The sequence below is a fragment of the Rutilus rutilus genome (genome assembly GCF_951802725.1).
Source record: "Rutilus rutilus genome assembly, chromosome: 14".
Classification (NCBI taxonomy): Eukaryota; Metazoa; Chordata; class Actinopteri; order Cypriniformes; family Leuciscidae; genus Rutilus; species Rutilus rutilus.
The window spans coordinates 11,434,589-11,448,333 of record NC_140219.1 but is presented as its reverse complement, the minus strand read 5'-3'; the positions used below and the strand labels follow the sequence as shown (position 1 = coordinate 11,448,333).

Sequence of the window (13,745 nt, the reverse complement as noted above, 5' to 3'; positions counted from 1 at the left end):
TAAATGCATTCTTACCCCTTAGCTTATACCACTAAACATTATTACAAAATGCTTACTATCATTTTAATGGATAAAAATGGATAAAAACAACTTTTTGTGTTAATTTTTCCTCAGTATGAAAAGGTTGTGCTTTAAGACCCTGGTTGATGAGGTGCAGGAGTTGGAGGCGCTGTCCAAAGATCCAGGAGCTGTGGTGCATGGGAAGAGGTGAGGGCCATTCCTCGTGAATTCATAATAAAACAGAACAAGCAAAAACAGCGGTTTAGCAGGGATCACCTCCAAGTGTAAACGATCCTACTGGCTGCTCTCCCGGCTCCGGTCTCATTCTGTCTCAGCCTCTCGCTGGAGACACATCTGTCCAGCAGGAAGTTTGTCTTTAATTCGATCGCTCTTCTGTGGGAAGAGAAATGAGACTCCCATTATGTGCATAATGATGTCTGTGTCTGTTTCTCTTTGTGTCCTTCCCTGTAGTTTGACCGAGAGAGCCCAGCTCCTGAAGAACGTCTTTAAGAAGAGCACCGTTAGTCTGTACCGGTCCGACTCCATGCAGCAGAATCTACTCCGTACGTCAGCGACACTCATGTGCTCCGCCACGCACAGGCACACGGACACAGACACACCAACATGTTCTCCACAATGCATACATCACAAACAGGCTCATGCAGAATCACTGATGCACACACACCCCACCATTCCCATCTGCAGCATCAAAATGCAGGTTCACTCTCACACGCAAGGGTTTATGGACGTGCAACTGCAGGCACTTACTGAAGTACAAACCTGAACCAAAGCCCCTGAAAATTTAGGTGAGAATGGTTGTTCTTGACAGCTGCAGATAGCAGGTAATGTAGCCATAATATCACTCGAAAGGAACAGCTGCATTAACAAAGCTGGAGCTAGACAGTGAGATGGCACCACCTCACGCAGCTGTTTTTGGGCACAGGAACTCAAATCTCATGCTTTTATCAGTTCCTAACATGGGCTTCCGTGTCAAATCTGGAGGATTTTGCTGAGGATATCGCAGTCCAAAACTGACTGATTATTAAAGCTGATTCATGAGGTCATATATGTACAGTCACAGAGTTCACACATACACACACTGTCATATTACATTACTAACATTATCTCTGTGGATATGCTGTTATACTACACTTTCCATGTGCTTCCTTTCAGTGGTTTTCAACTGATAAGCTGCAGGTCTGTTCTGATGGGCTCACAAACAGCAGGCAAAAACAATGCTGAAGGCAAATCCTGAAATGCAGCTAAAAATAAACAATCATGCATATTTAGGATATAAAAATCAGGCTTTAAATGAATATAAATAGATATATAGATATATACAGTACAGGCCAAAAGTTTGGAAACACTACTATTTTTAATGTTTTTGAAAGGAGTTTCTTCTGCTCATCAAGCCTGCATTTATTTGATAAAAAATACAGAAAAAAATTTAATATTGTGATATATTATTACAATTTAAAATGATTGGTTTTCAATTTATTATTCTTTAAATTATCATTTCTGTGATGCAAAGCTGAATTTTCAGGATCATTACTCCAGTCTATCTATCTATCTATCTATCTATCTATCTATATATCTATCTATCTATCTATCTATCTATCTATCTATCATAGTTTTATTTAAAAAAAAAAAAAAATTATATAAATTATTTAATTATAAATGTACAAGTATAAAACAAGTATAACAATTAATATGTTATAAGTAAAAAAAATATTTTTGTACATTTATTACATTGAATTTTTGTATGAAATAAATATTTTATTATTATTATTATTATTATATTATATTATTAATAATAAAAATAAAATTAAAAAAAAGTGTACTTTTTGTATCAGACAGTTATTGCTGTGGATGTAGATGATGTCCAAAGTAAAATCTGCTTCCTGAAGCATAACCAGTTGAAAACCCTTGCCTTTTCATTTCTTTATAGTTTTACATTCATGTTTCTTTTCTGTTTGTTGCCTCTCTTTATTTGCTCTTATTTTTTTTGTGTTTGCTTTTAGGTGAGGATGGGGGACGTTCTTTGATAGTCTGATGTTATATGCACTCTTCCCTTTAGCTCATACCGCTAAACATTATTACAGTTGCCTTACAAAAACAATACATATTAACACCATAATTAAACCTGCATTGTCCATCACGTCCTTCCCATTCCCCACCTGTGCATGTGCTGCTGTGCTGCTGTGTTTTGATTGACAGGCAGAGTCATATTTAATCATTTCAATTTGCCACTATCATTCCCACAATGCATTGCCCTCCTCGGCCTCTTGCATGTGCCCCCTCAGGCCAGCAGGTAGAGGTCGAGTCGGTTGAGACATAAGGTGAGTCATAGAACAAAGGGCCAATCCCCGTGTGCAGTGCTCTAGAGACCATAGCGCTAGTTATGAGTGAGAAATTAAAATGACTAGAATTTGAATAGATATTGTATTCTACTTGGAGCCCAAATCAAAGGACATATGTTTTGGTTTTGTTTTTTTGCTTCAAAGACTTCATTGACCGTATTTGATGAATTGAGCCACATTTCTTCTTCAAAAAAAGTATTTGATTCTTCTAGGTAGAATCAATAATCAGACATTACAACACTCACAGTGTCTTATTTCCTGCCAACTTCCATTTGGTGTCTGCCAAGATAATTACTATTGACTTCCCCAATCATCCCAGCCAGCCCACCCACAGTGCCATAGCACTTCTCAAGGTCCCCTCTGAGACCGATTTGAATTTTTTTGTTTATTTCTGGAAGCAAGCAGTGAGGATGTCTTGCATACTGATGTCTTTTTGTTGCGTCTTTCTGCAGACAACAGACCTCCTTTAATTTGGACCAATGCAACTACTTTCAGCCATTTTGGTCCCAATAGTTTATGTAGGTCATTGTAATGGCTTATTAGACCCCCTATTAGACCCCCAACAACAGGACACTCTGTGAATATTCCACACAGCCCTTGAATTCTCTTTTTTGAGTTTACGGACAATATTCCTTCTATTTTCTTGGTTTCCCTTTGTTTTGATGGTTCCTTTAACACATTCTGTTGACTGTAAGTAACGTTGCACCTAAATGTCTACTAACTTTAATTAGTGTTAACAGAGTATTAGTAGACCGTTAAGGTCCTTGCACACTGAGTCCGAAATTCTCGTCCGGAATTTTTACACGTTAAAAAATAAATACAACCTCACGTTTTGTCAATCACGTTTACACACTGCCTCCGAAATTTTCATCCGTCATAAAAAAATTCGGATCAGGTTCGATTTTCTGCGTTTTCCGCATCCGTAGCAAGCATTCTGAGAGGTGTTTTGACAATTCAGAGCCACCGAATGACGAATACGAAAAAAAATTCTGACTCAGTGTGCAAGGACCTTTAGGGTTAGAATAAGTTGACATGTAGTTGCATAGTTACTTTTAGCCAGTATAATGTATGTTGGAGGACCATCACAATAAAGAGTTAGCAGATTTTAAGCAGACAGTTAACTAATACTCTAATGAGAGTTAGTTGACATGTAGTTGCAAAGTTACTTATAATCAACAGAATGTTTAAAAGAGATTATCAAAATAAAGAATTAACATTTTTATTTCTTGCTGAGCAAAAACTATATTGGTCAGGGCCTTTGGCCATATATTTATTTATAAATCATATTAACAATCAAAAATAATTGTCTAATAATTGAATAATATTTAATATAATTGCATAGTACTTCAAAAAAAAAAAAAAAATTATATATATATATATCATTGATTATAACATTATTTAGATATTTATGATTTAAGAGAAGGCTTGTGCTAAAGAAACACAAAATTAGGCTTGTTTTTGTCGCTGTAATGTTTTTATATGATTTATTTTGTATGACTTGTCCCCTAAGATTGCCAGCAGAATGTTTAGTTGAGTGTATTTATCTGATGCATGTTTTCTGGGTCCTGTTTACAGACGGCTACGCATTCTCACAGGATGAGAACGGAGTGCTCTCCCAGTCTGAGGTCATCAGAGCCTACGACACCACCAAGCAGCGGACCAATGAGTGGTGAGATCCGGCTCGCTGGACCCCGCCCCCCTCTCAGCGGTCACTCAACTTTTTAAAGGCTGACAGAGAGCAGAAGCCTGTCAGTTTAACTTTGGCCAGCCTAGGGCACCCTGGGCAACAACGGATGGGAAAAATGAAGCGGTATGAGAGAGAGAGAGAGAGAGAGGGGGAAAAAAATCAAGTTCTGTTGTGCTGTAGTTGTATGTTCAACAGCACACACTAGCACTGTGCTAGCATATTTTTGCCCAGCCTGCGGTCAGTATGGTTTATGATCTGTCAAACAGAGGAGAACAGCATCAAAAATTTACTCTCCTTTCTCCTATGAGTGTTACAGCCAAAAAATGTGGTGTTGATGAGGGTGGTGATAGAAACGTTTGTGGTAATGGTCTTTGACTGTGACTTCCTAATCATTAATGGCACATTAAACACTCCCTTTTGTTTTTTAATGTTTCGGTATTTTATTTGTATCAACAACAACTAAAAAAAGACATATCCCAGATTACTGGATAAATAAGTAAATGCAGTCCCTGTTTTAAAAACAATATGTATTTCGAAATAATAATTAGGTGTTAACCGGTTGTTTTTACACTCCTCAAATGCTTTCTGCACTAATTTGTTTTTATTATTTATTTATTTTTAGATTCATGTTAAATCTCATGTATCAAGGCCTTACATTTGTTGTTGCCTTCAGCCAGTTACTGGGTGTATATATATATATTTTTTGGATTTATTTAGATTTCCGCTTTGTTTTGATCGATCTGTTTTTCGTCCCTGATTCTTTTAGCTTGCACGTATCTGCCATTTTTACTTTTTTACATTTTCACGTTTCTGCATTCCACATCTTACACGGCTGCAATGATCACAAAGGTGCCTAACAGGAATTTTTTTTTTTTCCCCAGTGAGATAATATTTCAGAGACTCTATCTAGGCAGCGTTATAGCACGCTTACACGTTAGACCAAAATACTGATGTATCACGCTGCTCCACGAGCGTAATGAACCTCGGCCCCGCTTATGCGTCCAGCTCTTTGTGTGAATCTCTTTTAGACGATCAGATGTTCACCATAATGTTTATTTGACTTAGAACAGAGTGATAATCCCTCAAGCATAAGTGCCATTAGCATAGAGGAGGAGCGGAGGATTTCGCCAGACCCACACAGTATCGATCCAACTTTGTCTCCATAGTTATTTTGTGAATTTGTATTTTTATATTGGACTAAGTGTGACTTTTTGGACTGATCTGCTTTGTAATGAAAACGTCGTCCCTCTTTTTTGTGGTTCCCCTTCAGAAACTGGTCGTGGTTCATGAGCTTACGTCGCCTGTGACTTCAACTGTCTTAACGCTTCTTTATTTGATGGTGGAGTTTGTGCGTTGGTTTTCTTCTCCCTGTGGGAGAGCACGTTTTGTATAGTGCGTCTGCGCAACGTGTGTCGTCTGCATGTGCATGTGAGCTACGTTACGGATGCGTGCGTGACAGCGTGAGAGTTCGTGGTCCTGTCGGTATGCATGTCCTTTTAACTGTACTACAATAGTTCTCCAGAGAGACTCGAATGAGGATGCGTGTGTGACGTCCTCTGTGTCCGGTTGTGTGATGCTGCTTGTTTCGTCTGTCTGCACGACTCCAGGTATACTAACGGTGAGCTGTATGCCATTGCATGGCCCTGTACATCAGCAGGTGTGTGCGTGTGTGTGTGTGTGTGTGTGCTGGTGTAAGTGTGTGAGCGCATGTGTGCGTCACGTGTCTGTATGTCTCGGTTTGTATGAAGCTCTGCTAAAGCTTGACCGGAGATGTTGCACAATGCACTCTTTTATCTTTCATGTGATGAATACTCTCTTATGTAGTTCATATCAGTTGCAGTATTATTTATCTGGATGGATGTACTGTACATGTTCTTAATTTAGTTTCAGATCTCAGTGTAACTCTTCTTCTTCTTCTTCTTCTTCAAGCCGAAACGTCTTTTATTTAACTCGACAAGAATACATTAATGGCTCTGTGCATTTCGTTCCTTAAGCTGTGCTTTTTCTGTGGGTCAGCATCCGACTCGAACACTGGAAATATGATGTGACATTGGTTAAAGGCTTGGACTGTTGCTTTTGAAAATCCTGTCTGTCAAAGTGACTGATTGCATGAATGGAAAAGTCGTTCTTGGTTTAGCCTAAATGTTAATTGTACGCTGAATCTCTCTAGTGTTGGTCACTTTAAAGAATGAAAATGCACTTTGATATGGTTTCGAATTCTCTATTGGGTGTTTTCTTTTTTTTTTCTTTTGGATCTTTCTTTTGTCTTTTTGTTAAATGATTGTTTAGCATGTTGGAACTGCAAACTTTTAAGTGTTTTGTCTTTTAACTGCCATGAAGGACTACTGAAATAAACTTTACAACTGAAGCTCTTCTCTCGTGATTTGATTTGATGCATCGCCGGATTCTGTTAATTATATCCTGAAGAATCCTCAAGGCTATCCAAGATATATTAGTACTGGAACAGTATTGTAGCAGACATCAGGAGAAACACTGATCATAGTTGATGTATGGAGTATTAGCAGTACAGATCGCATGGCTCTCCATTGGGGATTTATTGAACACAAAGTCATGATTTGGCAATAATCTGTTTTGTTTCCATGCCATAAATTTCCAAGAGCATATCTTACTTTTTTTTTTTGCACAAGTTTAGCAAACACTTCCCTACAATCATAAATCTCTGCTTCTGGCCGCTATAGTGTTTGCGCCTTAAAAAGCGAGTAAACCGTTTAATGCTGTGCATTGGTTTTGAGATGTGTCACCATCTGCACAGCGCTCTTCTTCAGAACACGTGTACACTGCTGTGCCCTTCCTCTTGAAAGGGCAGTTAGGACATTAAAATTGACCTTGGTGTCTTGTTACATCAAGCAAAATCTGTTTACACTGTATAATCATGAGAAAATTCTGGCTCAGCATTTCCCATGAACACCCAATGTATTCAACAAATGTTTGTATGTTCAGAAAATATATTTTGTGCAAAATATGTTTTACTACTGTTCGCAGGTTTAGGGTCGGAAAGATTTAAAATAAGTGTCTGATGCTCACCAAGGCTGTATTTATTTGATCAAAAATGCTGTAAAAAAAAAAAAAAAACAGCAATGATGTGTTTATTTTAAAATATAATTTAGATCTTTGATGGCAAAGCTGAATTTCCAGCATCATTACTCCAGTCTTCAGTGTCACATGATCTTTCAGAAATCATTCTAATATGCTGATTTGCTGCTCAAGAAACATTTCCTATTATTGTTTGTTGAAAACAGCTTTTTTGTGGAACACATGATACATTTTTCTTTAAATGTAAGTTTAAAAGTTTAAAAGAACAACATTTATTTGAAATCTTTTGTAATATTATAAATGTCTTTAATGTCAGTTTAATGCAGTGGTTCCCAATTCCAGTCCTCGTGACCCACTGCTCTGCACATTTTGTAGGTCTCTCTTATCTGACACACTCAGTTCAGTTCATGGAGTCTCTCCTAATGAGCTGATGATCTGATTCAGGTGTGTTAAATAAGGGAGACATACAAAATGTGCAGAGCAGTGGGTCACGAGGACTGGAATTGGGAACCACTGGTTTAATGCATCCTTGCTGAATAAAAGTATCATTATTTTAATTTATTTTTTAATCTTACTGACCCCAAACGTTTGAACGGTATTATGTATATTAAAAATCAAGCATTTTCGTTGTCTCATGCAATGCACGGAATTTTGCTTTCAGTGAGGACAGACAAACTACGCTGAATCCGGTCATCGTGTGTGCCATTAAACAGGATGCGAAATCAATCTAAACAGGACAAGGCGGAAATACGGCAATTAAATGACATTTAGACATTTTACATGTTCTGTTGGTCAGTGACATTAATAGAGCTGTTATTTATTACATATTTTAATAACAGGCGTAAATATTTATGTTGGCCACGCTTTATGTAAATGTATCCACTGCTATGTCCCTAGAAAGAATTAGTCCATGGGTTAAAACAAGTTTTCCCAACTTTGGTAATAGTTTTCGAAGTCATCGTGTTCTAAAATGGAACCTCGTGTGTGAGTGATGTCATAGAGTTTCTTGAGTGTGTCCTGAATTATAGAATGTTCACCCAAAAATGAAAATTCTGTCATCACTTAGTCACCCTCAAGTTGTTCCAAACCTGTATGAATTTTTTTTTCTTCTTCTGTTGAACACAAAAGAAGATATTTTGAAGAATATGGTCAACCAAACATTCACAATATGGGTGAACTATCCCTTTAAATCTAATGCATTGCTGTTGTTGGGGAAACCAACTAAACACAGGTGAAAGATGAAACTGTTTAATTTAGCTCAAAAACACTGTTGGTTAGAGATCGTAATACTTTGTTGAAGGCCGTCTCGTCACATGATGTGTTTCCAGCTGGACTGTACATTTTAGATACACCTGATCATTTACAAAAAAACATCTCGTATCAAAAATAACACAATACAAACTGTGTTGCCATCTGAATCTGAGCCAATAATGGCTTTCAGATTGCTACAAATTATACAAAATTGAAGAATGAACGCTCTCCAAACATTAAAAACAGAAGTTTTCCCAAAGGTAGCTGTGCATTCATGTGATGTTAACACGCGTTTCTAATGTGACCGATAGTCTGTGTGTTATTAGCGAGAGTAACACATCATGAATGCCTGTTTTAAACATTATGAACAATCTTTGTCTCAGTCTGGCAATTAAACCTTTAATCTAATACCATTTCTATAAAACCCTCATTCATACATGGCACTATTTGTTTGCACGACCCCTAAAATGGGACTGAGATTGTCAAGAAAAATGTTCTTCCTTAATGTGTAATTATTATATAAAATGACCTCCAATACAAAGGCTAAATGTTCAGTGGAGTGTCGACCAGCTGGAGTTTTCAAAAGTATTTTTCAACAATAAGACGTCTTTTATCATAGAAGCAGACTGGAAGTGCATACAAGATATGATCAATTGTAGATATAGGTGCTTTGAAGTAGGCGTCCATGTTCTGGTGTGTTGTGTCCAGCACTTGAGTGTCTGTCAGATTGATAGTCCACTATCTCAGCAGCTTAAGCGCTCCACACGGCTCTCAAATTCCAGCTGCGGTCTCGCAAGTGCCAGTCAAGCTTGCTGAAAGACGTATTAGTGCCTGTTTCCTTGTGCGGGAGCCCCTGTAATATGAGTCTACAACAGGGCATTGTGAATGACCGGCTCTTTGGTGTTCGTCTCCTTTTCGAGCAGCTGAGAAGCCCAGGTCAGCTCTGGCTGAAGTCAGCAAAGCCCTTGTTCCCAGAGAACGGTTCCTGCGGGAGAGGAAAGAAGTATTGTTGTGGCAGGAGGAACCCGGAGCTTTGCAGGGTCTGGTGGTGCAGCTGTAACTGGCTGTGAGCGTGTGTGTGCTGGAGAGAGTTGCTGGCCTGTAGGCCCTGCTGGGAGGTGTAAGGCGGCGGAGGCAATAAGGGCTGCGTGGGGGTCACGGACACAGGAGTGGACGCTGAGGAGGACGAGACCACCATGAGCTGCTGTTGCGAACACTGCCCCAGCGTGTCGGCCCGGCCCAGGGAGAAGCGACGGACCGAACTCCCTCCTCCCGCTGAGCTGGAGCTGGTGGTGGCCGTGCTGGACTGGCGGGACGGCGTGCGCAGGCTGGGAGGAGCCGTGGTGAAGATCATGGGGATGGTTTCGCCCTGACTGCGCAGCGAGAAGCGGATCGGCTGCTGGGTGGGTTGCTTGGGTCGCAGGCAGGTGCAGCAGTACACGGCCACCAGAGAACCCACCACGACAAACGCCACGAAGATGGAGCCCACCATCAGAAAGGGCACGTAGATGGGCTCTGAAAGAGAGAAACGGCACGGGTTTAAAGGACACTTAATATTCAGTCGAATGAACAACTTCACTGCACTTCACTGCACAGCTGAATAATGATATTCATACATAACTGATGAACTCTGCAACACTGAACTGAATTAACATTATACTAAATATAATACTAAGTATACTACACCATAGAAATCAATTCAACTTTACTTTAGTTAATTGTCAGTGGTCTTATAAATTATGGTTTCACAAATGTCATATATTGCTTGTTACTAAATGAAAGGTTTATTTAATTGTGAATATTACTTTTAAAAGCACCAATAATAACTGCAAACCAATGACCAATGTTAAGCTAAATCAAGATGTAAAGGGAATCTTTTTATTTATTTTTCACATTAACTATCTTTTCAATATCTAAATTGGCAGAAACTTCGTTTTAAATATTCAAAGCACATGTTCCCACTGTTTGCTGAAGGTTATGGCTTTAAAACCCACCCAAATTAGTTTGTGTACCCAGTTAAAGTCAGTGTGAACTGAGCGTTTATTCATATTAAGACGGCTGGGATGCAGGACTCACCAACATAAACATTGTTTCTTCATACTTGCACATGTAGCTGAGATCAGTATAGGCAATATTATGTAAAATTAGGAATGATGATCATTAGGTCATACAGTTGACAGGTCTAAAAGATCTAAATCATTAATGAAGCCTTTATCAAAATATAATGATTTGATGTAACAATATTTAGTTTGTTCATGAATGTGATGAGATGTGTAGTTGTAATGTACAATACATTTCTTCTTAAAACTAAATAAACTTAAGTTTAATTGCTGTCTTAACACAGACGTGCCTACGCCACACCCTGCAGTGCTTGCACTTTTCAACTACTTTGAATTGAGTTGAAAGGTAAGAAATCAAGAAAATCTTGCAACTTCTAAAACTGAGTAAAAATTAAACAATGATTGTAACAAAATACAACGATGAGAACATTTTCTCCATGCAGTGGCTGTGTAGAGAGAGTGCGTGTGTGTCAGGTTAACCTCTTCTCTGCTTAAACAAGTCTGTCAGACATTATAGCAAGTGCAGGCATATGCTGTTAGTGTTTTATCCGAGTAAAACATTCTTAAGAGCAAAAATATCACAAATCCTGTTATGATAATTTTGCTGGCAACAAGTAAACTATTTTAAGTAATTCTACCAGATGTCATTACGGATTAATTTTATATCCCTGTTCCAAACTAGAAAAGTAGTCCAAACAAAAAAAGCTTTGTTTAACAAATTCGTTTAAAAAAAAAGTGAATAGTAGGCTAAGAGGATAAAACTACTTTCAGTAGGCTTCTCTTTCCAGGAATACAGTTTTTCTAAATGAGAAACTTAATAGTAGACCTATGTTTGTTGAGTTTAGTTGTCTGGATCATAGACATAATGACAGATAATCTTTTTTTATTAAAACTGTGCTTAATTTTACAGCTATTTATTCATGAGTTTATCTGGGCCTTACGGGCAGCATACTGCGTGTCGTTCTCCACTTCTCTGTCGTTCGTGCAGGTTCCCTGATCGAGGCGCGCGTCCGGGGCCGCGCAGCAGTAGCGCAGCGAGCAGCTCCCGCAGCACACCGTCGCGTCCGCCGTATCAAAGTCCTCCGGACACTGAAAGCCCTCATGGTAATTCCCACTGCTGTCTAGCCAGCCGTGACAGTACTCTCCCCGGGCATCAGATATCCGCAGGTTCCATGTCAAATACCCCAAGACTAGGCAATTCAGCAGGCGCACCATACCGGCAAGATGCGCTTTAATTGGCCAGTTCCTCTCAAACAGAGCGCGCCCGATAAACTGACGTTTTGGGGTTAAACGAGCTTTAAACGAACTAGCAATGATTTGGGAAAATACTCCATCAGCTCATAAGATTTAAATCAGTCACTGGGATTAAATCCAAGGATCGTTGTCCAAATCCAATATTGGGAATCATCCAGCTCCGGTCTTAGATTGTTTTAAAATAGGCTATCACTTCCAGAAATTCCATGATTCTATCCGCATTTTATCCGCTCCCGCTGTTTAGCCTACTGACATTTTAGTCTCGTTAACTTCTCATCGAATAAGCCTGCTTTTGATATCCATGTGGATGTAAAACAATGAACTGTCACCTATACGTTATTTATCAATGACTGGTAAAAACAATTGTCTGTCTAGCAGTTTTTTGCGGAGAAGTTGTGGCTGCTCAGAGACGCGCGCTTGCTCTAAAGCGACTTTTCAAATGTGCTGCTCTCGTAAGTTTGTTTTAGACTCGCACCCGCTCCGTTTCTGTGACGCGCACGCAGTTTGCTGGCCGGACGCGCGCATGGTCTCTGCGTCCTGTTGCCTGGGGAGCGCAAGAGGGACAGACGTGTTTCATCTGGACCTGATTCAGGTGTATTCTCTGTCCAATATCTTTAATAGAAAGGTCTGTTCTTTCTTTTTGTTTGGTCAGGTTAACTTTTTTTAACAGTTTCTCTTTTTTTCATTTCCTTAAGATGTTTTTAGCGTAGAGTCTTTGAAATTAAAAATCTAATTGTTTCAAATTTGGTATGTATATTTTTTGTTTTCATTTATTTATGTTTGAATTCACAGAATTATAGGTTATTATTCGCTCAGTCGTTTGGAAAGCGGTGATCATAACGTTTTGCTGTTAAATTCATAAGTGTCATGTTGTCGCCCTCTTCTGGCCATTGTTGTCTTTTGACTTCCATCGTATTTATTTATTTTGTTTTTTTGTTTTTTTTTATAGCCTACTATGGATATGGAAATTAATAGGCCCCATCAAATGTTTGTTGGTCACCAATATTCTTCAAAATATCATCATTTGTGTTCAGCGAAAGAAAGAAATTCATACAGGTTTGGAACAACTTGAGGGTGAGTAAATTATGACAGAATTAAAAATTTTGGGTGAACTATCCCTTTAAAGAACAAACGGAGTTGCCTATAATTGATTCCATTCTCACACTCGCTTGATGTTCGTGCTCCCAAATATCAGGATACAGCACGTCATCTCTATGAGTAAAATATCGAGTATGTTTCAGGCTAATTCTGGCCAGTTAGTAGCCTTTGTATTGGCCAATATTATACCGCTGCAAACGAAAATAGCTCTTCCAACAAAGTATCAAGATTTAGGTGTCGCCAAGTAACGCATAGACTGAAAAGTGGAACGGACTAACACAGCGTTTTCCCCTTCCTGCTCAAAGCGCTCTGTACTCACTTGGCTCCAGTCCAGCTCCACTTCGGCTTTTTCATGTTCCGCTCCCGGCACACTAGTAAGATAAACCAGCTCCAAAGATACTCCGACTTTCAAAAAGATTCAGAAAACTCTGTTCCCCATTTGCTTCCACCCAGCATTGGAGAAATGATACAGTAGCCGCTTCTGAAAAGCATCTCGGACAATTAGGCTACAGCATAATAAATATATATATATATATATATATATATATATATATATTATTTTATTTATTTGTTTGTTTACTCTAGGTGTCAGTGCCCAGGGGCACCATGCAGAGAGTCTTAATCCGCCACTTTTGTACTTTACTTTAAATTACATTTAAATACATGGGTTACCCATTATTTATGACACCTTGTAGCCTAAATGCGGAGCTTAATATTAATTTTGGCCTATTCCTTATTGCATTTAAATTTATTTCCAATAGGCTGTGATAAGTCCTAAAGTTCGTTTTGTTTTTCCGTCAGTTCAGCCTAAAAAACGACAACAAACAACAAAGAATACCCCTAATAGACAACATGGCTATGCGAAACAACATGGAGGGGATCATGCACACCTCTTTATATCATCTTGCACCTGTCTCTTCTGACGCTCCACTGATGGGAGCGCGAGCCACATACACACACACCGAGTGGCGAGGCGTGCGC

General features: G+C 39.0%; 2 protein-coding genes across 5 annotated transcripts in view; one reads left to right on the top strand and one right to left on the bottom strand.

Annotated features, from left to right (window-relative positions):
* The window catches only part of atp8a1 (ATPase phospholipid transporting 8A1), a 134,271-nt gene extending 127,856 nt beyond the window's left edge, over positions 1–6,415 (top strand). For all 4 annotated transcript variants that reach the window (XM_084429881.1, XM_084429879.1, XM_084429880.1 and 1 more), the window contains 3 exons: positions 115–207; positions 472–563; positions 3,936–6,415. In XM_084429881.1, the coding sequence (XP_084286007.1) occupies positions 115–207; positions 472–563; positions 3,936–4,033 (283 nt within the window). In that variant the 3' untranslated portion in view covers positions 4,034–6,415. The remainder of the gene's footprint in view (positions 1–114; positions 208–471; positions 564–3,935) is intronic.
* Positions 6,416–8,334: 1,919 nt separating this feature from the next.
* shisa3 (shisa family member 3) lies at positions 8,335–12,109 on the bottom strand. Its single transcript, XM_084431090.1, has 2 exons — positions 11,354–12,109; positions 8,335–9,867 (listed from the first exon to the last, which is right to left on the bottom strand). Exons 1-2 carry the CDS (start codon positions 11,625–11,627, stop codon positions 9,290–9,292), a joined length of 852 nt encoding a protein of 283 aa, XP_084287216.1. The 5' UTR covers positions 11,628–12,109; the 3' UTR covers positions 8,335–9,289.
* Positions 12,110–13,745: the final 1,636 nt, after the last annotated feature.